Here is a 22,338-nt window from a genome sequence, read left to right as displayed (position 1 = left end):
CCAGACCCAGGTAACTGCAACTTTAAAGCCTTTATTAAACGATGAATTAAAGTATAATCTGCCCCTGGACTCCAGCTGAAACCTAAGGGCCACCCTAGAAGCTTCCATCTGCTGCCGGCAGCGGAGTGAGCACAGCAAGGTTTCACAAGCCACTGCCTAGAAAGGCGCAGCCATGGTTGGTTCATACAAACAGAAACTGTTGCTCTAGAGAGAGCACAATCTCGTTCAGCCATGAACCAGCAAGTCCGTGTAAAAAACCAGTGACTCTAATCACAAGCCTTTTCCTTAACCTTCAGACACAGTTTTGAAATAAAGCATAGCTTTGTAAAGAGGACTGCCATGGACCGGTCAGGGCAGGGATTTCTCTCTTGAGAAAAAAAAAAAAATGTCACTGGGAACTGCAGTGGGCCTGGTGCCATCAGGGAGCCCCGGGCTGTGTCACTGGAGGTGGGGGCCAGGACTACGAGAACCCATCCTGGAGACACGGGGAATGCCCGGCCATCTGTACCCAAGGCACAGACATGACAGCAGGGAGCTTGCAGAGGGGGCTGGAAGAGGGCTCTGCAGTTCTTCCATGAGAAACTGTCATTTCACAGATGAAGATGTGAATGCGACTCTTAACACATATCAGAAGCAAAAGCAGGCGCGTCAGCCTCCTACACAATTAGTCTTCTCCCTCTGCGGTTACATAAGATGATGGATTATCTGTCCACCCATCCAACCTGCCCGCGCTCGACCTCCCACTTCGGGCCACGTCCATTAACACCCGTAAAGGAGTTGTGGAAAGGGAAAGCCTGTTGAGGAGAAAGTGCCCAGAGGCTGGCATAACAGCGCCTAGAAGAGCCCTACGGTGCCACCGCGCCAAGCAAGCGCAGGGCGACCGACCGCTGCAGTCTGCAACCCCCACGCCGCCCCCGCTCCCTGTTCCCCTCACTCCAGGGTGCAGCGGACAGACTAGGTGGCAGAGCACAGCCCAGGCCCCGCACCGCTCGGTCCCTCCGGACGCCGGGGCAGACGGGCGTGCTGAGGGAGCGCGCGGGGGCTGAGCGCCGTCGGGGTGGGGGCGCCCACTCGTGCTCGGGGACTGCGCGGGCCGCGGCGGGCGTAAGGACCCTGGGCGGGCGCGGCCACCTGTGACCAACCAAAGATCGGCCCACCACACCCGCAGTCCGGGAGCCGGTGCCCTGCTCGGGCCTGAAGACTCGGGGGCGCACTCGGGGCCGCGCTGGAAACTCACCTTGTAGACATTTTCCGTGAGCCGGTGCATCTCCTCCGAGCGTGAAAGCGACATGGTCCTGGGTCCCGGCTACACCACAGACCAGAGAAGGGGCACGGGCGACGGTGAGGAAGGCGACAGCCGCAGCAACAGGAAAAGGCGCGCAGACCAGGACCACAGAGCGCGGCGCCCGGCGGCCGCAGCCTTTATAGCCGCTGAAGGCCCCACCCCATAAAGACCCCGCCCCCGGGCCCCGCCCCCGCCGCGCCCGGATCACCGCCCCCGGCTGTCCGCCCCCGCCCAACCCAGCCGCTGCTAGGCAACCGCCAGGCCCGCTCCTGCGCCGTTCTTCCCATTGGTGAGTTTCGGAGGCGGGGGCGAAGGGCGGGGATAGAGGAGGGACTCGGAGGCCGGCTGCGGGCAGCGATTGGCCGGCCGCTGGGAGGCGGAGGCGAGGCGCGCGCTGAGGCCCTGGAGCCGCCTGAGGGGGCCGGAGCGACAGCCGGGCTGGGGGCGGGAAGCGGGGGCGGGGTGGCGCAGGAAGAGCAAGCGCGGGGTGTGGGCGGCGCGGGGGACACCGGCGCTAGCGCGCGTGGAGGCGGCACTCGGGAGGCAGCGGTACGGGCGGCAGGCCCTCGAGGGTCCCGCAGGAGTGCGCCGGTGGCTCCCGCGCTATTGCAGGTGAGTCGGCGAGGCGTGCGTCGACCCCGACGGTCTTCCGGAAGGGAGGACTCTCGGGGCGGGAGTGGGTGGAGACGGAGGAGGGTGCTGAACTAGAGGGAGGACCCTGAACCCTGGAGGGCAGGCTCGGGACAGGGTGGGCCCTGGGGCGGGTCCTGGAGGTGGGCAGACGCTGGACGGAGGGTGGAAGGGTAGAGGTAGGCAGTTGGGTTTGGGATTCTGAGAAGAGGAGCCAGGAGAGGCGCGCGCGGGGCGTGGAGAGAATCCTCGGGGGTGGTGTGGTAGGGAATGGGGTGGGAAGCTCCGGGGGAGGAGCCTCCCCGCACAGCTTGGAGCTGCCCCGCGGCTGGTGGTTTAAGGACCGTACCGTGTAAGGCTTGGCTGAGGAAACTGACCAGGTTGGCGCACGGGGTTCCAGCACAGTTCCTTTGGAGAAATATTTACATAAATTAGACGAACATAGAGGAATTATTTGCTTTACATTGTAAAACACCAGAGCTGAATGTTTCCTTTTAATTAAACATAACACTGCAGCATCCACTTCCTGGACAGCTGGTCACTCCGCTCCTTCAACAACCCGGCGGACGCAGATCCGTGGCGCGGCTGTCGGAACTGAACTCAGACGGGTTTCCTGTTCCCTTTGCTACATGTGTAAGAAGCAAAGGGAGGGATTTAGAAAGCACAGGACAGAGATTTGGTTTCCTGTTCTTTCAGCCACTGGCCCTGTGTCCTCTTTTCTTTCTTTCTTTTTTTTAATTGTCTGTGTGATTTTAGTGTGTATCCTGTGTTTCTGCTTTCTTGGGTTCTTTTGGTTACAAGTGACCGAAAGCCAGCTTAAACTGGCTGTCAGATAGGGGCCTTTATTGACTGATGCCACTGGTTGGTCAGTTTCCCTCTCCCTCCCTCCCTCCCTGTTCCTGCTGATCTAGACCAGCATGGCAGAGTGTCGGCTCAACCCTCCTGCCACACCTTGATCCCTTACTGATCTGAAGGCCAGCTGGGAACTGCTGCACAGGGAGAGAGGCAGCCCCTCACTCTTGCCCCCAGAAGATCGGGGCCACAGAGGAGAATGAGAGGTGGACGCTGGCAGCAGAAACAGGAGATCTCTCTGGGAGCCCGGGAAGTGGCTCCCCCAGGAAAATTCCCAAGGCCTGGGCCACTCCCCCTTCTGCAACAGCCCGAGGCTCTTTCCTGGGCCTGCCTACCCACAGTCACCCTGTTTCTGTCCACGGAGCACACTCAGCATGGTGACAGACTCAAGCCAGCTGGCTTCCTGGCAGCCTCAGGCCTGTCCATGTGGCAAGAGGTTGGACATCTGCAACAGAAGCCCACAGTGGGAAGAGGGGTGTCAGGACCCCTGGGTGGAAGTGGACCTACATCCTGCCTGCAGCTCAGGGCACTGTGACCGATGGCTGGCACAAACGGGACTACTTTGGGAGTGGGGCGGGGACAGGAAAGAGACAGTCAGAACCTGTCTTCACGTCCAGCCTACAAGGACTTGTTCCTTTCAGCTCTCTGGTGGGTGATCCTAGCCTGAGTCCATATTTCAGCGGCATTCCCTGAAGCCTTTTTGACCCAGGCAGCAGCTCCTTTAATAGTGAGAACACCGACTGCCAGAGTTCAGGTTCCTGAGTGGGTAGGCACTGAGTGAACTGGGCATCCACAGATCAGCCAAGACACTGGCTCCATGTGTGGAGTTAGGAGGCCACACTTTCCCTGACTCCTTTCGTCCAAAGCCCATTACAAACCTCATCTTACACCTTTTCCCATGACATTGGTGGCCGAGGACTCTGCTTAGGTCCTAAAGGTTCGGCAGCCTGGTAGCTAGGAATCGGTGGCCCATTTCCCACCTGAAAGTGGCTTGCACCCACTTCCGTCCACCAGGGGCGGAGGAAACCATTGTCCAGGTGGAACCATTGTCTTTGGCTCTTCCTGCATCTTCCCAGGAGGAATAGTGAGAAGTGCCACCCAGGGTGGCGACTGCCGGCCAACATACCCTCCCGGACCTACCGCCTGCCTCTGCTCTTCTTGTACTGTGCTGAGGTGGGAATGGGGCTCACTAGTCCAAGTTCTGGGATGGACGGGAGCAGGTTTCAGTGAATGGGCAGCTCTGGGAGAGTCTCTGGAAGCACAGACAGACAGACCAATGTCCATATGCTGCTTGCTTTCCTCTCTTGGGACTGTCGTTCCTCCCTGAGTAGCCATCTGCAGCCCTCCAGCCACACTCCACGTGTCCACTTCCCTGAGCACTAGCCTTCCATTCTCTGCATGGGTAATGCTGAGCCCAGGGTCCACGGCAGGAATAACCTCTGATCCACAGTGCTGCAGGTCACTGGTTCAGGGTGGGCAGCAGTAGAGACGGGCTGGGGGTGGGGAGCGCCCGTGTGTATGTCTCCACAAGCTTATTTTTAGTTGCGTTATATAAGTGGCTTCATCTCGGCGTCATGTAGGAAGGGGGGGTCTCAGATTTAATTACAGGATGACAGCCTTTGCATTTCAAGCAAGCTGTTCTCCTGGCAAGGCAGGCACACGGATTGGGAGTCTGTGCTCAGCAGAAGCTGCCCTTCGGGAAGTGACCCCCAGCAGACTGTCACCCCACCTTCACCTCCATCCTCAGCCACTTTGCTGAGCTCGGCTTAAGAGGGTAGCCATTATCTAAGGTCTCCAAGTTGGTGGGAGAGCTGTGCCTGTTAAGGGAGAGCTCTCCACCACCCACCCCACCCCACCCCACCCCACCCCACCCGGCAGCTTTTCTTCTCTCCAGGGGAAGGCTTCTGTTTTCATTCCCAGACTCAAGCTTTTGTAATAGGTAACCAGAAAGTTCTAGTAGGAGGGACAGAAAGGCACAGGAGCCTCTGGGCCTTCGGGAAAAGCCTGCCTTTTCCCTCCACACCCTGGTCGCCCATGTTGACTGCTTGGCAGGTGCCTGCGCCAGGCCAGAGGGCAGAAGCATTCTTGGGCGGGGGGGGGGGGGGGGCGTACTGCTCAGCTCAGTGGCTAGAACAGCAAGAATGTGCTGGGAACTCCAGGTGGAAGGCTCGTTCCTACCAGCAGGAAGTCTATTTCAGCTGCCATCAGCCACTTGGGTTTCGTCTGGCCTTCAAGGCATAGCCTGCCACACTGGAGGGGGACAGGTTGAGACCTGACCTTGGCAGGCTCAGGGTGCAGTGTGAGGAGAAGGCCTGGGCGTAAGGAGGCCAGTCGAGTAACCAGTCAGTTTCACAAGGTAGGGCAGACACTATGTGGCTCTGGGCAGTTCCCCTAGCCTCCCTGAGCCCCCAGAGCAGAGATTAGGGTGCTGAGCAGTGTTGGGAGGGGTTGGGGAATGTGGAGCCATGTGGAAGATCCACCACATTTTAGAGGCTGGCACTGCCCTGAACAGAGCACCTTCCTCCTCAGTTTTCCCTCCCAAGCCTACCAGAGACAGTACGGTAGACCCCTGACCCCTGACCCTGACCAGTGTTCCGCATGCTGCCGTGTCCCCCATCATGACTGAAGGCAGAGAGACTGCAGCCCAGGGGAGCCTGAGGAGACAGGAAGACTGAACGTCCCCTGGAGGCCTGCTGGGTCCTGGACAGGAAGAGGACACTGGAATCTGGAGAATTCTGAATGAACTGTGGGCTTTAGTTAATGATATGTCAGCACTGGCTCCTGAACCGTAGTAAATGCATCCCACTAAGGCAACGCACTAACTACAGTAGCTGGGGGTGGACACAGGGGCAGACTCGGGATGTCTGAGGCCTGGGCTTGGTCCCTGGTACCACTCCAAGGAAGAAAAAAAGAGAAGGATGTGGAGTATCTTTGCTTTGAATGAGGAAATGTAGAGCAAAGGACCTTGCGGGGCCCTGGGCTACAGGTCAGAGGGTGCTGGGAGCTGGCCCTGGATAGGGCCCATCTTGCCTTGCTAGCTAGACCTGAAGTCCATGGAGCAGTTCAGCAATCTTGCTCTCCCTGATGTTGGTGCTTCCCTCCTCCTCCCAGACTGCACCTCAGCTTTACTCTTAACCTGACGTGATTCAGAGCTTGCTTCTCCTTAGCCGCCACGTGGGTCCTGCTTCCTGCTGGAGGAGGCAGATCAGCCCTGCACACCTGGCTGGAAAGAAGGGACCAGGCAGGGCACTCGCCTGGTGGATGGGGGTGTGAGCATGGTCTTTTGGTTTTCCAGAATGTTACCTGACCCTGCCTCTGTCTGCTCAGACTGTGACCTCCCACAGAGCCTCCCCTGCAGGCAGGCCCAGGAAGGCAGAGCCTTTCTGCCAAGGGTAGAGATGTGGGAAATGTGCCCTCCCGTCCTGCCCTGTCGCCCTGGTATGGGGGTAGCTTCCCCAGCAACCCTCCCCCTTATGTAATCTGCACATCACATCGGCATGACTCCAGGTGCCTGTGGGAGGCAGCGTGGGGGTGAGCGCAGGGGCGCAAACAAGCCTCGAAGTTTCCTTGGGTGCTTCTCCTCTTGTTACATTTCAGCGTCATTCTGCGTCTGCCAGCTCGGTCACCCACTTGCCTATTAGAATACATTAACTGACAATGCAGACTTAAATAACTTGGGCAGGTGACAGGCTGCAGTGGAGCCCTCTGCACCGAACCCTTCTGCAGCTGGCCAGGTGAGGAAGGGTGCAGCCTGCAGTCCAAGCGTACCCAAGACCAGGCTTAAGAGTGCTGGGATACGGGTGCCCCTGGCAACATGGAAAACACACCCCATGTCAGGCACGCCCCTTCCTCCTGTGCATACCCAGCTTGTGGTGGGGTTGTGCCATCAGTGGGTGAGTAAGAAAACTGAAAAAGTGGTATACCTGTCATCAGAGCGAGACCACTCCGTGAAGACAGCCCTAGCAGCAGCAGCAGCCTAGCACAGGCAGACCTGGCTGTGCCTGCCTGCTCCATAGGCCAGAGTGGTCCCGTGTCTTCCCTGGGGAAAGATGAAAGCCAAACCTTGCTTCCTGCTCATTGCACTGATTCGCTTATCCCCAAACAAAACATCCCCTTTGTTTTTTTTATTGCTCTGCCTCTTAAATTAAGTTGCCTCGAACAGGTCTAAAGGTGTTTTCCGGTTGTGGCAGAGGAAATTGTTTTCCAGACCCTGAAGTCAAAAGACACCCAACCCCGAGCCCCGGTGTGTTCCTCGGTGTGTTCCTCCAGGTCCTTCCCCACTGCACCGCCGCGCCGTCCCCAGCTGGTCCTGCCAGAGTGAGAAGCCCAGACATGTACACGCTGCTTCTCATGCTCACAGATGGCTTCCCTGCCCAGGGCTGGCTGCTGCTAATTTCGGCTGCTGGAGGCTCCGTGTGTGCTCTCTCTTTTTTTAATTCCATGTTTATTTAAAGCTAGGTTTTGAAGTCTTGTCTTCAACTCTGAAATCTTCTTGCAGCAGAGCCCCCTCCTCCCCCCCCCCACACACACAGAGGACACAGAGTGTAGGGAGGCTTGATGAACAACTGGCCAGGGCCCCTCACAGCACCCCTGTTGCTGTTGCGTCAGCTCAGGAGATCCCTTGAACATGCTTGGTGTTTCCATGTAAACGGGGAAGCCGTATGGAGTATCTGATCAGAGGCCAGAGGCTCCCCTGCCGCCTGGTGCTGCAGGAGGAGTGGACTGGGACAGCGGTGACTCATCTTACCCACAGCCCTGCAGCAGAGCCTGGGGTGGCCCAGGTATCTAGGACCAATGCCAATCCCCCAGTCATCTCTCGGGCTTTCAGAGCTCCCCTTACCCATGAAAGCCACCTACAGGCTCTTCCTGCTTTCTGGGGAATCAAGTCCGCCTAGAAGGGCTCTTCCTGGTTAGGGTTCAGTAGAGGATGCTTGTCCCGCTGGCTGGTATGTTGACACAACACTGTCCTGCTCTCAGGCAGACACTGCCCATGTCTTATCTACCCAGTGTCATGATACACACAGTGGAACTCTACCCTGACTCTGGGACCTAGAAGACTAACCCTGGCATGGTGCATGCTTTAGAGACAGATGCACCCATTGCATGACACACAGCTACCCTGGAATGTGCTAGAAGGGCTTTGGTGAAAAAGGAACACTCTTGAGGGAACTGGTCAAGGGCTGAGCAGCACCAGCTCCAGGAGGAAGGTGTGCACCTAGGGAAGCCACAGGGAGCTCTAAACTTGGCCAAGTTCCCGTACCCACCTCTGCCTCTTCGCCACCAGGCCAAGAGAGGAAAGGGTGCTGCTTCCACCCAGAGCCATCTGCAGACCCTGACGGAGTTTCTAACAGGACCGTGTGAAGGGCTGGGGTGGTGTTGCTGGCACGTCTGGTCAGGAGGACTGTGAGACATGACACTGCCCGGGTGTGGAGCTTGGGAATGTCCTGTCTCCAGCAGGCTCGATTCTTCACTCAGGGTCGGAGACAGCTCTAAGAGGATTGTAGAAAACTGGCTGTCGCCTGTCCAGATGAAAGGAATACTCTGTTCCTGCCAGCATGGCTCTAAAAGGATATGCGTGACATTTCACCCCCTGTCCACCCAAAGGTCGGCTGTGCGACTTTCCCAAATGTCACTCTGCAGCCACTGCTGGCAGAGACATGGAGCTGCCAAAGCGCTGTGGACTCTGCTGACTCCCACCCTAAGCTGGAGGGGTTTTCTGCAGGAGCCAACAAAACCCTTTGTACACCGCTTGAGGAGTTGGCTTTCTGAGCCTCGGAGCTGGTATCGGTGGACTTGGTGGTGGTTCCCTGCCTGCCTGGGCTCCCAGAGTTCCCAAGAAGAAAACCCTATATTCTAGATTCCAGAGGCTTAAGCAGGACACAGGCTCAGAGCTCTAGAACCCTGAAGTTGAACTGTGTTACCTGGCAGTTTACACACACACGCGCGCACACACACACACACTGAGCTCTGTGTCCACTGTTGCTGTTGGCATTGAGAGCAGATGGAGCAGAGCCTGTTAGACTGAAGCTTCAGGGATCCTGATGAGGACTCCCTGAATGTCTTTATCCTGATGAAGGTTCCCTTCACTGCCCCCTGGTGGGAAGTCAAAGAAAGGAGCCTTGGCATGGAGCGGGTGAGAAAGGCTAGCTGAAGTTGAGGGCATCACAGGAGGCTACAGGCTCACAGGTGGGTAGCTAGCAGGTGCAGTGCAAGGTTTCGGGATTTGTGAGACCAGGCTACACCTAGGAGGTGAGTGACCTGGGCAATCACAGACTCTTGGCTTGCCCTGTCTCCAGAGGGATCACTAAACCCTCCCTTCAGGCTGAGGAGAAAGAGGAAGCGTACAGCTGCTGCCCCAGCCTGTAGAGGGGACATGGAAGCAACTCGTGCCCTTATGAATCTGGTGCTTCTGGGAAATACTGTTCGTGCTCTTTTCTCAGGACCCAGTGACATCTTCTATTAGAGAGGTAAATCACCTCTGAAGGTGTTCAGTTCTGTGCCTTTGAGTGGCAGGCAGGGTGTTTATAGCCTGTACCCACCACCATCTGTCTACCAAGTTCAAAATCATTTTTCTTCTTTTCCCTTGGGGGTTTTGTTTTTGCTGGTTTGGGTTTGGGTTGGTTGGTTGTCCCCTCGTTTTTGAGATAGGGTCTCATGTAGTTGAACTTCCCGATGCCCCTGTTGCCGCCTCCCAGGCTCCAGGAGTGGGTGCTGGGATTGAAGATGGAGCACACTTACACAGTGCGGGCTGAGCCTGGCCTGCTGAGCAGCATGGACAAGTGCTCTCCTAGCTGAGCCACGTCCTCAGCCCAGAACTGATCGCTGTGGTAACTGTACTTAACTTGCAAGGAGCTGGCTGCCATTTTACACTCTCTTCAGGGATCCAAGAGTCTGCCAGGTTCCCTGTATCATCAGCACACCTCTCCCCCTGTTGTTTTAGACCATAGCCACCCTGGTGTGCAGGAGTGGAGCCATTGATTTCCTTACCACTTCCCTGGTGGCTGATGAGAGGCCTGTCAGCCTCTCCTTCCCCGGGTCTCCTTTGTTGTTGATTTTACCCCATCGAGAACTTCATACGTGAGCATGCATCTACATGACTCTTAGTGCACACCCCAACTCCACCCATCCCCCTTCCACTCATGATCTCTTCTTTTTTTTTTTTTTTTTTTTAAAGATTTATTTATTATGTATACAGTGTTCTGACTGCAGGCCAGAAGAGGGCACCAGATCTCATTACAGATGGTTGTGAGCCACCATGTGGTTGCTGGGAATTGAACTCAGGGCCTCTGGAAGAGCAGTCAGTGCTCTTAACCTCTGAGCCATCTCTCTAGCCCGGATCTCTTCTTTAATTATTGTCACCCATATATTTAATGTGTGTATATACATATGTGCACACACATAGAAATAACCCACTGAGTCCATTTAGCTTTGATTCTGTGTGCATATGTCCAGGGCTGACCACTTGGGACTGGACAAGAGTCTTCTCTTTTTGTTTTGTTTTTTGAGACAGGGTTTCTCTGTGTAGCTTTGCGCCTTTCCTGGAACTCGCTTTGGATACCAGGCTGGCCTTGAACTCACAGAGATCTACCTGCCTCTGCCTGCGAGTGCTGGGATTAAAGGCGTGTGCCACCACCGCCCGGCGAGTCTTTTTTTAAACAGGAGCCACAGCCTTCACTCCAGCACTTCATGTGGGAGGGAGCTTGCAGGTGCCTTAGGACAACCAGCTTGCACCTGACCTCAGCTCAAAACCTGGTGAAGCATGGCAGATGCCCACTGACATAGCCATATGATTTGGGTGAGGGAAAAGTCCCCCCCTGCTCCTTACAGACACTTGTGAGAGCTCAGGTTAGTATGGACAGGGCTGAGAGGCAGCAGCCAGGGAGCCGGGTCATTCCCTGCCAGGTGACAGCACCCCGGAACTGAGGAATGGAGTAGCTGAGCCTTACTCACGGGGTGCTGGAAGGAGAAGAGTGGCCCTGGACGGGGTGGGTCCCCCCAGGCACCAGCCTGAGGATGGGGTAGTAGATAGCCTCTTCCCAATAGGCAGCAGCTGTGCCTGATGCACCTGGCAGGCTGGAGGCCTGGCAGCTTCAGCAGGAGTGGGCATCAGGGAGAGGCCCAGAAAACAGAGCTGCAGCCTCCAGTCCTGCATGAGGACAGCAGTTTCAGCAGAAGCAGAGCAGCAGCCCAGTGTCACCCTCACACCAGAGCCACTACTCCCCTGGGGCTGCTGCTGTCACCACACCCTGCACACAGCCCTCCCGCCTCATTGTTCCTATAAGCAAGGGAGCTTTGCCTGGGTTGCCTCCAGGGGACTCTGCTGACTCCCACTTCAGTGGAGGTCAGAGGACAACTTGCCTGAGTTGATTCTCTCCTAGCACTGGGTCTCAAGCATAGAACTAAGGCCTCAGGCCTAACAGCAAGTACCTCCACCACTTACCTGTCTCACTGGCCTAGTGGAAGGACCAAACCCAGGGCCTTGCGTTTGCTAGGCAAGCGCTCTGCCTCTGAGCTAAATCCCCAACCCGTCCTGGAACTCAATCTGTAGACCGTGCTAGCCTTGAACTCAGAGATCCACACCTGCCTCTGCCTCTAGTGCTTGAATTAAAGGTGTGCACCACCACGCCCAACCCAGTCTCCATTCTCATCTTGTCAAAAGTCCCTGAGCTCTTGAGCTAAAATGAGGACAATATAAACTATTTTTAAACAGTTATCACAAAAGTGAGCAGGGGTGATGGCACTCAGAGGCTGAGCGGCAGGGTGCTGGGCTACTGCCCTTGCAGAGATGCTGTCCCTGCAAAGCTGTGGTGACTCTGCAGGGATGTGGCTCAGGCAGTCATTCCTGAGAACTCGTCAGCTTTGGGGGAAGGGAATGCCTGTGGCCAGCTCCGGCCAAGGTGAGGGAGTTTCCACCCTCCCTCCCAGTTCCAGCACCAAGGCCCCAAGGCCTCAGGCCACACTGAGCCACAACAGCAGCTGCACTCCTAGGTGACCAGGTCTGAGTCACCAGCTGTGAGCTCGGACTTGTCACCAGCAGAGCTTACAGTGTGCAGCCTTAAATTTGCAGTTCCGAGTCTGCTCTCAGCTGAAAATCGCTGTTATCACTGCAGCTTCCATCCTCCGTCCTGTATTCCCAGGGCTGATTGTCACGGGATAAACTGGTGACAGGAAGCCAGGGGCCCCCACATTGCAGCCTCTGGGTCACTACAGGTCTTTACAAAGTTGTATTTGTGGGTTGTTGTTTTTGTTTGTTTGTTTGTTTGTTTTGCTTTTTCCAGACAGGGTTTCTCTGTAGTTTTGGTGCCTGTCCTGGATCTCGCTCTGTAGACCAGGCTGTCCTTGAACTCACAGAGATCTGCCTGGCTCTGCCTCCCGAGTGCTGGGATTAAAGGCATGTGCCACCACTGCCTGGCATGGTTTTTTTTTTTTTTTTTTTTTTTTTATTATTATTTTTTATAAATGACCAGCTTTAGCTTGGCTTCTTTCTTTCTTTCTTTCTTTCTTTCTTTCTTTCTTTCTTTCTTTCTTTCTTTCTTTCTTTCTTTCTTTCTTCTTCTTCCTTCCTTCTCCTCTCTCCTCTCTCCTCCCTCTCTCTCTCTCTCTCTTCTCTCTCTTTCCCATTTATTGAAGGAGGGAGGAGGTCTTAAATACAGGCTTACAGCACAATGGGAGAACCCCAGAGGGCAGAAGTTACTGATGTTTTACAATTTTGCATCTAAGCTGTTAACGCCCATTATGCAGGATACACAGACAAGGAACTTCCCTTAAGCTTTCAGGAGAGTGGAACCCAGCAGGGAATTGGCATAGGGAGGATATCAAGGTCAGCAAGCAAGACAACAGTTACCCAAAATAGGTCCCCCTTTTACTAGAAATGAACTTCTGACTTAGGTTGCGTGGGACATCAGCAGGTCACCTTACCCATCATTCAGACGCCTGCCTAGGCCACACAGGCGCTCTGTCTTAGGTTGGTGAGTGCCGCCTAGGCATTACCGGTCTCTGAATACTCACTATTGTACAGGCTCAATCGTGTGTGAGCTGCAGAGTTAACTGCTCTGGCATGGGGTTTTTAAAAATACATTTTTTAAAGATTTTATTTATGGGTTTGAGCATTTTGCTTGTGTGTATGTGTGTGTACCGCATGAGGCCAGAAAAGGGCATCAGGTCCTCTAAACACATCAGGTCCTAGGAACCAAACCCAGGTCCTCTGCAAGAGCAACATATGCTCTTAACTGCTGAGCCATCTTTTCAGCCCCTTTGTTTTTGAGACAGGAATACAATACATGTAGCCCAGGCTGGCCTCACATTCGCTATGTAGTCAAGGATGACCTTGAACTCCTGACCCTCTTACTTTTGCCTCTCAAATGCTGGGATTACAGCTGTGTGCCAGCACACCTGGCTCATGTAGGGCTGGGGATGGCACTCATTCTGCGTGTTAGGCAAGCACTCTCCCAGCTGAGTCACCTCCCCAGGCCCTGTAAATAAGTTGTGTTAGATCCTAACCATGCTTGCTTGTGCACACAACCAGCTCTGCTGACTTTTTCCTGCCACTACAGAGTTCAGAGACAGACCGCACTCCTGGAACATTCATTCCAGTAGGGTTGGTGGTGGGCTAGCTTGCCCCTGTAGGAAGGTACTGGCTGCCTCACTCCACGCCAGAAGCACTGAGCTGGCTGGAGGGGTGGCTGCCTTCTGTCCTGTGACCCATCTTCCAGGGCTTCCAGCAGTGCACGTGCTGTGAGCCTCTGAGTCTCGTGTGTGCTGAGAACCAGGGCGTCCGCTCTGCCACAGCTGGCGAAAGCCCTTTGCCACTTCCCACCGCTGGGAAGCTTGGCAGTCTTGAAGCAGAGGTTAGTCCTCCGGGCTCCACTCTTGTTCACTTTCATTTTTGAGACAGGATCTCACTGTAGTCCAGGCTATCCTCAAAACCCCAGGGCTTGGATTAAAGGTGTGTGTCACCGTGCTCAGCCCAGTCTCCACTCTTGTCAAATGCCCCTCAACCTTAGGCTTGTCATTAAACCCAGTGTGACAAAACTTGGCAAGTGCCAGCTGCAGATGGTCAGCTCTGCTCTCTGTGCCCCACCCCTCCGGGCTCTAACCTGCCATCTCCTGCGACTGCCACGCCTGGTGCTTTTGTAGAGAAGACTGTTACATTTGTGTCTGCTTCGCTGGTTCTTGGAGCATTGATTTTGCCTTAAATGACTCCATCTGATGTGGAAGTGGAAGTCAGTTTCCTGTACTTAACTGTTTTTTTTTTTTTTCCTTGTGAGACAGGGTGTCTCAGTTACTTTGTTACTTATTTCTGTTGCTGGGATAAAATACCGAGACAGAGGCAACTGAAAAAAAAAAAAAAAAAAAAAAAAAAAAAAAGATCCTGGAGTGCTCTGTCAGAGGAGCATCAGACTATCAGACTTCTAATCTGAGGGTCCAGGGTTCATGTCCTAAGGGGAAAAGTGATAGTAACCAGGCATGGTGGCACCTGCCTTTACAGAGTGAGTTCCAGGACAGCCAGGACTGCTACACAGAGAGAACCTGTCTCAAAAACAAACAAACAAACAAACAAACAGAGGAAAAAAGCTTTTGTGGCAGGTGTGGTGGTACACACCTTTAGTCCATCTCTCTGAGTCTCCATAGTGAGTTACAGGCACCAGGGCTACATGGTGAGACAATAATAATAATAATAATAATAATAATAATAATAATAATAATAGTTGGGCTTATGGTTTTAGAAGGCTGGAGTCCATGATGGTAAAGTGAAGGCCTGGTAGCAGGAACATCTGAGAGCTCACAACTTCTGTTGTTTGTTTGTTTGGAGACAGGTTCCTCTTTATAGCTTTGGAGCTTGTCTTTGAAATACTCTGTAGACCAGGCTGGCCTTGAACTCACAGAGATCCACCTGCCTCTACCTCCCAAGTAGATTAAAGGTGCTGTGCCACCACCACCCGGTGAGAGCTCACATCTTGTACCACAAGCAGAAGGTAGAAAGAGCACACTGGAAATGGAAAATTGAAAGCCCACCCCAGTGACACACTGCCTCCTACAAGACTGCACCCCTGATCCTTCCCAAACAGTTCTACCAACTGGGATCCAACTATTCAAAGGCATGGTCCCATGGGGGCCATTCTCATTCAAACCGCCACATTCCACTCCCTGGCCCCCATAGGCTTGTGGCCCAAACATAAAGTATTTAGTCTAATGTAGAAAGTCCCCATACTCTCCCAGTTTCAACACTGTTTAAAGGTCCAAAATTCAAGCCAGTCTCTAAGTGGATCCCCTGTAAACTCAAAAGGCAAATCACATACTTCCAACACATAAAGGCACAGACTATACATTACCATTCCAAAAGGGAGGGGGGCACAGCGATGAAATACTGAACTAAAGCAAGACTGAAACCCAGCAGGGTAAACTTCAAGTCCTGTAACACCCTGTTGAACGTCAAAGGACATGGGTGGCCCTACCTTCCAGCTTTGCTTGCTGCAGATCCATCTTTTAAGCTGCTCCCCCACAGTTCTTGGCAGGTACCCCACTAATCTTAACCTCTAACATGGGGGGCTCTAACAGTCCAGGCTTTATTTTCATTGCTTCATGCGATGGCCTCGCAGGGCCTTCATGTGTGAACTGCCCGGCCACATATTGTCTGGTCTCAGTGGCTCTTCTTAACCTTGGAGGAAGATTCCATAATCTCTTTACACATATATCCTTCATGATGCCAGAATCACATGGACGACACTGCCAAGTTGGCTGCCTGCTTGGGATGAGCCCCAGGCCCCCTTGAATCACCTTTATAGCAGCTTTTGTTTATTCCTAAGGCCTTTTCCTTTCACAAGCTGGAGTTTAGCTGGGTGGGGTCTTGCCCTGGGTTTGGCTCTCCTTTACTTCTACATCTCTGTCAGCACAGCCTTGGCTCCAACATTAAATTTCCGGGTGCCCTTTTCCACTTTAGACTACGTCTCCACTTAATTTTTGCTCCACTTGCTCTTTTTCATAGTAGACCTGCATACTAATAATCATGTGATAGTCAGTATTAGGCTGTTTTGAAATCTCTGCTAGAAAAATTTGTCCATCACTTTAAATCTAGCCTCTGGCAAATTCTTAGGGCAAGGACAGAAAGCAGCCACATTCTTTGCCAAAATATCACAAGATTGGCTTCTGGCCCAGTTACTGTTAAAAGTCTTTGCTTCCATCTAGGTGTGGTGGCGTGCGTGCACACACACACACACACACACACACACACACACACACACACACACTGGGGGCAGAGGCAGGTGGATCTCTGTGAGTTTGAGGCCAGCCTGGTCTACATGGAGACTCCCAAGGCAGCACTACACAGAGATTGTCTCAAGACAAGCCAGCCGATCCTTCCTTCTCTCTACCACAGCCCACACTGCTTCAGAGCTGTCTTCTGGATCTCACTGGGGGACCTGTTAGGACCTGCTTACAAGTTCAACTGCTTTTCTAGTCCAAATCCTCCATATTCCTCCAAAAATATGGTCAGGTTTTTCACACAGAACACATGGTGCACACACATACATGAGCCTCACAGATCAACTTTTTTTTTTAAAAAAAGTTATTGGGGTCAGAGAGATGGCTTTTAAGTTAAAAGTACTTGCTGTTCTTCCAGAGGACCCGAGTTCAGTTCCCAGCACCCACATCAGGATGCTCACGACCCCCTGTAACTCCAGCTCTACAGGATCCTATCCCTCTTCCTACTGTGGCAGTTCTCCACAAACGCATGTGGCATACACTCAAATAAAAAGAAATCTTTTTGTTTATTTGTTTTTGTTTTTCAAGACAGGGTTTCTCTGTGTCATTTTGGTGCCTGTTCTGGATCTCGCTCTCTAGACCAGGCTGGCCTCAAACTCACAGAGATCCACCTGGCTCTGCCTTCCGAGTGCTGGGATTAAAGGCATGCGCCACCGCCGCCCAACATAAAAAGAAATATTTAAAAAAAAAACAAAACATTAATATGGACTGGGGTCTACTAATTGACAGTTCCCAGTCCACCCCCACCCCCGCCTCGTTCTGTCTCTCTGTCCCCCTCCCCGCACCCCGCCTCCCGCCCTGTTGTGTTTGAAATCTTCTCATATTCCATTTTAATGAACCTCTTGGTCTTCTGGCTGCATCCTTCTGTAGTGATTCTGAGTGTTGTTACTCTGTGTGCTAGAAACTGACCCCAGGAACTCTCATAAGTGCTCATCCATGGAGACACACCACCATCTTTTTTTTCTAAGGAGGTGAGCAGCGTGCTGTGAGGATGGGGCCAGGTCAAGGGTGACTAGGTCAGGATGCAGCCAGGCCCCCTCCCCGCAGCAAGGCAGAACAGTACTGCACAGGCCTGACTGCCTACCAGTGGGGGCCTCTATTGCTGACGGTGGTGGGCACAGCACAGCAGTGTCCACAGGCTGCCAGGAAGGCTTCACACCGTGCTGCCCGCCATCCCTGAAGCCCAGCCTGAGGTGTCCAGCTCCCCTGACCCTCGTCCCTCTTCTATGTGCAGCTCCACATTTGCTGGGTTCAGCCCCAGCTCCGAGAAGCAGGGCTCACCTGGATTCTTAGCACTCAGGTTGCACACAACCCATATATGGTTCCCAAGTCTGGGTCCATGTCCCATCCTCTGCCCTTTTTTTTTTTTTTTTAAATTTTATTTACATTTTATATATGAGTGCTTCACATGTATAACTGTGTGCTGGAAAAGGGCATCAGATCTCATTACAGATGGCTGTGAGCCACCATATGGTTGCTGGGAATTGAGCTCAGGACCTCTGGAAGAACAATCAGTGTTCTTAACCACTGAGCCATCTTTCCAGGCCCCCCCCCATCTTTTTCTTTTGAAATAAGGTCTCACTTTATTGCTCAGTATAGCCCAAACAGATCTAGAACTTAAGATTCTCCTGCCTCAGCATCCGAATCCGATGGCATGGCAGGTGGTCTGTTATTTTAATAGTCACACCAGAGATTGCAATAGTCACACTCACACCTTAGTATTAGCATTATCCCGTCATGATTGACATGCCAGAGCCATGTACACTGTGACTTCATACCCTGAGAATCTCACCACAGTGTACCTACCTGTTGCTGTACAGTCATACATATTTTATATGTTGCTGTTTAAACAGAAAAGGATTTCTCCACCATATCTAACATTCTTATTTTCATTTTGCTTTTCTGAGACGGTCTGGCTGTGACTACAGGCTGTCCTTCATCTTGGCTCTTTCTGCCTCAGTCTCCTTTTCTGTTCTTCCATTTCCTGAAGATTCAGATCAGCTCTGGAAGCCTTCCCCTGCATGTCTGAGGTGGGGCTGCACAGTGGATCTTGGCCTTTCCTCCTCCCAGCTCCGAGGTCTCTCCCTGGCCACCGTATTCTGCATTGGTAATGCCTTCTCTTTGAGTGGCTGCAGGCTTCTGGCTCCCATGTTTCTGATGAACACTCCGTGGCTACTCGGCCTCTCTCGGGCAGCTCTCCTGTGCATGGCTACTGTGCAGCCTTCCCTTTAGGTCCTGTCCTGTTGACTGTGATGTGTGGACTCAGAGTTTTCCTTGAATTTTTACAGATTTGATTTGTAAATTGATACCTTCCACTAAATTTGAGTCTTTTTGTGCATATTTCATTTTCTGCTACAGTCTTTTTTTAAAAATTTGTTGTTGTTGTTTTTGTTTTTCAAGACAGGGTTTCTCTATGTAGCTTTGTGCCTTTCCTGGGACTCATTTGGTAGCCCAGGCTGGCCTCGAACTCACAGAGATCCGCCTGGCTCTGTCTCCCGAGTGCTGGGATTAAAGGTGTGCTCCACCACCGCCCGGCTTAAAATATTTTTTTATAATTTACTTTTGTCTTGTGTGTATTTGTATTTTGCTTGCATGTATATCTGTGTGAGGCTGTCGGATCCTAGAGTTACAGACAGTTGTGAGCTGCCATGTGGGTGCTGGGAATTGAACCCAGGTCTTCTGGAAGAGCAGCCAGTGCTCTTAACCCCTAAGCTATCTCTTCAGCCCCCAGTCTTTTTTCTTTAACAGTGTGTTTGTGCAGGTACATGTGTGTGTTCATGTTGGGGAGCCAGAGGATAATTTTGAGTGTTCTTCCTCAAAAAGGCTTTTGAGACAGGGTCTCTCATTGGTCTGGTGCTCACCAATTCAGCTCTCTGGGATTATAAATGCACACCCCTATGCCCAGCACTTTAAACTGTAAGTTCTGGGGATCAAACCCAGATCGTTGCATATGGAAAGCAAGGACTTACAGACTGAGCTGTCCGTAGGCCCAGGAAGCTTGCCCAACTGGACAGGGTGGTCGAGATCACAGACTGTCCTCCGACAAATGCCACTGAGTCTCCCCAGCCACCTCCCCTCCCAGAGCATTTGCAGCTGTGGGACACTCATCTTTTCCTCATCTGGGGCTTCTGCCCTTCCGTTGAGAAGTCCCATGTTTCCAGGTCTGGAGTGTGTCAACCTCCACCTTCCGTGAGGTGGCTGTGATTGCCATCAATCCCATTACCTGTGCCATCTCAGGCCACATCTGCACCTACTGTCTTGTTTTTTAAGATTTGTTTTTAGGGGGCTGGAGAGATGGCTCAGGGGTTAAGAGCACTGGCTGTCCTTCCAAAGGACCCCGGTTCAGTTCCCAGCACCCACATGGCAGTTCACAACTGTTTGTAACTCCAGTTCCAGGGGATCTGACACCTTCACACCAATTCACATAAAATACAGTTAAATAAATTAGAAAAAAAAAGACTTGTTTTTATCTGTAGTTATTTGTTGTATGTTGAGGGGGGCGGGGCAGGACTGCAGGGACCAGAAGGAAGAGGGTGGAAGAGTGGCGGATCCCCTGGAGCTGGGGTTACAGGATGTTGCAAGCCACCTGACTTGGGTGCTGGGATCTGAACTTCAGTCTTCTGCGTGAGCAGCAAGCACTCCCAACTGCTGGGCCATCTCTGCAGCCTGCACTGTCCTGTCCTTTGGAATCAGATGCGTGCTTCCGCTCTTTTGTGAGACAAGTTATTTGAGGTTGTAAATTGGACAGTTTGACTTTTACACTGTGTGGAGTCTGTTACAATCCTGTTAGTCACTTTGAGAATGTCCTTCCTCTCCCTCCCTCCCTCCTTCCTTTCTTTTCTCCCCCCACCCCCCACCCCAAGACAGGGTTTCTCTTTGTAGTTCTGGTTGTCCTGGAACTCACTTTGTAGATCAGGCTGGCCTAGAACTCACAGAGATCCTCCTGCCTCTCTGCCTCCTGAGGGGTTAAAGGTGTGCACCACCACCGCCAGGCTTGGAAGTGTTTTTTCTGTCTTTACAGCCCATCAACCTAGTTCAGACCTCAGGCCTTGCTGCCTCCAGTGGTCCGTGGATCCCTTCTTAGTTTGAATCTTAGGGTCCTGCCCCTCCCATGTGTGACTTAGGGAAGCCCGGGACTTGTGGGTCTCTCCTGGGACACACACACTCACAGGACCCCTTTCACAGCTGCTCAGCGTCCCTCTGAGGCTAAGCTGTCACTTTTGCTGTGTAGTTATGAACCCCAGTTCTGCCTGGAGCAGAGCTGTAGGGAGAAATGAGACCAGAGAGCCCCTCTCTGCCCCTCTCTGTCCCTCTGTCCCTCTGCTCCCCTGTCTCTCTGTTCTGCTTTGCTTTGTAGATTGTTGTTTTGTTTCCCAGGCCTGTATGGGTGAATGCTACCGTAAGGAGTGCACTCCACACAGGATGCTTTGAGACAGGAGAAAAATAGCCCAGAGAGGATCCACTCCACCTCAGATTTGAAGCCAGCCCATCTGTCTTTATTGATGCTGTGTGTGTGTGCTCCTGTTTCGTTTGCATGCACTCATCTGTTAGAAGCCAGAAGAGGGTGTTTGATCCCTTTGTGGGACTCCTGGCTTAGTACTTGGGTGCTGGGGTCTGAACTCTGGGCCTTAATTGAACAGCAGGCTCGCTTACCCTTCCAGCCCAGAGCTGACACTTACTCTATGTGGCTTCAGATCCCGTGCATCATCCACTGCGGTCTGTGTCAGCCTTTCTGGCTGAGAGCTGTCTAAACTGGAATGAAAGTGTGTCTGCCCTCTTCCCACAGCCCGGGAAAGCCACAGTGGCTGAGACTGGGGACTCCCCAGTGAGCCCAGTGCCCCACCCCTGAGGCTGTCTGGGGAATGCACCCTCCTGAGGCTGTCTGGGGTAGTGCACCCTCCTGTGTAGACAAATGGGTGTTTCCTATGGATGCCTTCAGACTTCCAGCTAAGCCGTGGGGGCTCACACCTGTCATCCCAACAGAAGGCTAAGGTGGACAGAGGATTGTCACACCTGTGAGGCTAGCCTGCATCCAGACTGTCTGCTCTGAAGAGATTACCCAGTGCTTAGCAGAACTGACTGTTCTACAGGGTTTAAGGTCCATCCCAGCACTCACAGTGGGCAGCTCACAACTGACTGCCTGTGACTCCAGATGCTGGAATCTGATGCCTTCCTCTGGCTTCCACAGGGTGTGTGTGTGTGTATACGTGTGTGTACAAAAGTATACCTCTCCCCAAATAACTTTACACTCAAATGCAAGCTAAATGCTGTGAGTCTGGAATTAGTGTGGAGAAAGTAGGGTAAGTATATATTTACATTATCCCTCTGCCCCCCCCCCAAAAAAAAATGTTTCCTAAGCAAGGCACAAGGGGAACACTGTGGTCAGTGCTGGAGAACAGAGTTTTTTGTTTTGTTTTGTTTATTTTGAGGCAGGTCTCACCGTGTAGCCACAGAATTCATAGAAACCCACCTGTCCCTGCCATCAGAATGCACCCCCATAGCAGCCCGACCCACACGGTTCATAAACTGATCGTAAGTATTCTGGGATGATCTTTCGGTGTAGAAAGACTCCCACTGCCTCCATCTCATGTCACCAGGGAATGACGGGTCTGCTCAGTCTCTCCGTAGCTGGTGTTTCCTGTTTAATCACAAACACTGGGAACAGTACTATTTCATCCTTCACCGTAGCTGTGGGAGTGCCTTACATGTGTGCATGGGTCCCTGTACATCCGGGCACCGCGGTGACAAGTGAGACCCACCGCCCTTCTCAGACTCACTGCTGACTGAAGCCCGACAAAGCAGCTGGGGAGGCCCTGCCCCTTGCAGCCAGGGGGAGGGTGTCCCCAGTGCCGGAACAGCTGCTGGTAGGCGAGCCTGTGGTCACCAGCTTCAAGCTGCCAGTCCTTTCTAAGTGCCACCAAACCAGGCTTCCTGAGCCACACTGGTGTTGGTGACTGCTGAGCTATTTCCTCTGGTAACGGAACCATTCCCTCCCAGGCGGGAGAGGGAGGTTCCTCAGACTCGGGGACCTCAGTGGGCTGGAAAGGTCCAGAGGCTGTGCAGAGTGAGCAGCTGCCTGCAGTGGGAGTCCATTCAGCAGGGCCTCTTCGCCTCATGTTGCACTGGGTGGTGGGCTTTTCGCTGATGTGGCTGCTGGAGAGTCTCCTGGCTGTTGGCTCTGCATGTAACCCCAGTAAAGCCTCTGCGCCACCACATGAGACTTGGGTGACATAATTTCTTTGTCCTTCCCTGCCTGGACAAATGTCTGTTCACGTCTCTCTGGAAAAAGTCACATGTCACAGACTCTACAT

At 53.0% G+C, this 22,338-nt stretch overlaps 1 protein-coding gene across 5 annotated transcripts in view; it reads right to left on the bottom strand.

Annotated features, from left to right (window-relative positions):
- Window positions 1–1,411, bottom strand: part of Baiap2 (BAR/IMD domain containing adaptor protein 2) — a 70,572-nt gene extending 69,161 nt beyond the window's left edge. For 3 of the 5 annotated variants that reach the window (XM_028853615.1, XM_028853616.1, XM_028853619.1), the window contains exon 1: window positions 1,238–1,394. In XM_028853615.1, the coding sequence (XP_028709448.1) occupies window positions 1,238–1,291 (54 nt within the window). In that variant the 5' untranslated portion in view covers window positions 1,292–1,394. Of the gene's footprint in view, window positions 1–1,237 lie in introns of all 5 variants that reach the window. The other 2 variants (XM_028853618.1, XM_028853617.2) reach the window with 2 other exon arrangements.
- Between the last annotated feature and the right edge of the window lie 20,927 nt (window positions 1,412–22,338).

The sequence above is a fragment of the Peromyscus leucopus genome, chromosome 8b (assembly GCF_004664715.2).
Source record: "Peromyscus leucopus breed LL Stock chromosome 8b, UCI_PerLeu_2.1, whole genome shotgun sequence".
Lineage (NCBI taxonomy): Eukaryota > Metazoa > Chordata > Mammalia > Rodentia > Cricetidae > Peromyscus > Peromyscus leucopus.
This window is presented reverse-complemented; position numbering and strand designations above follow the sequence as displayed.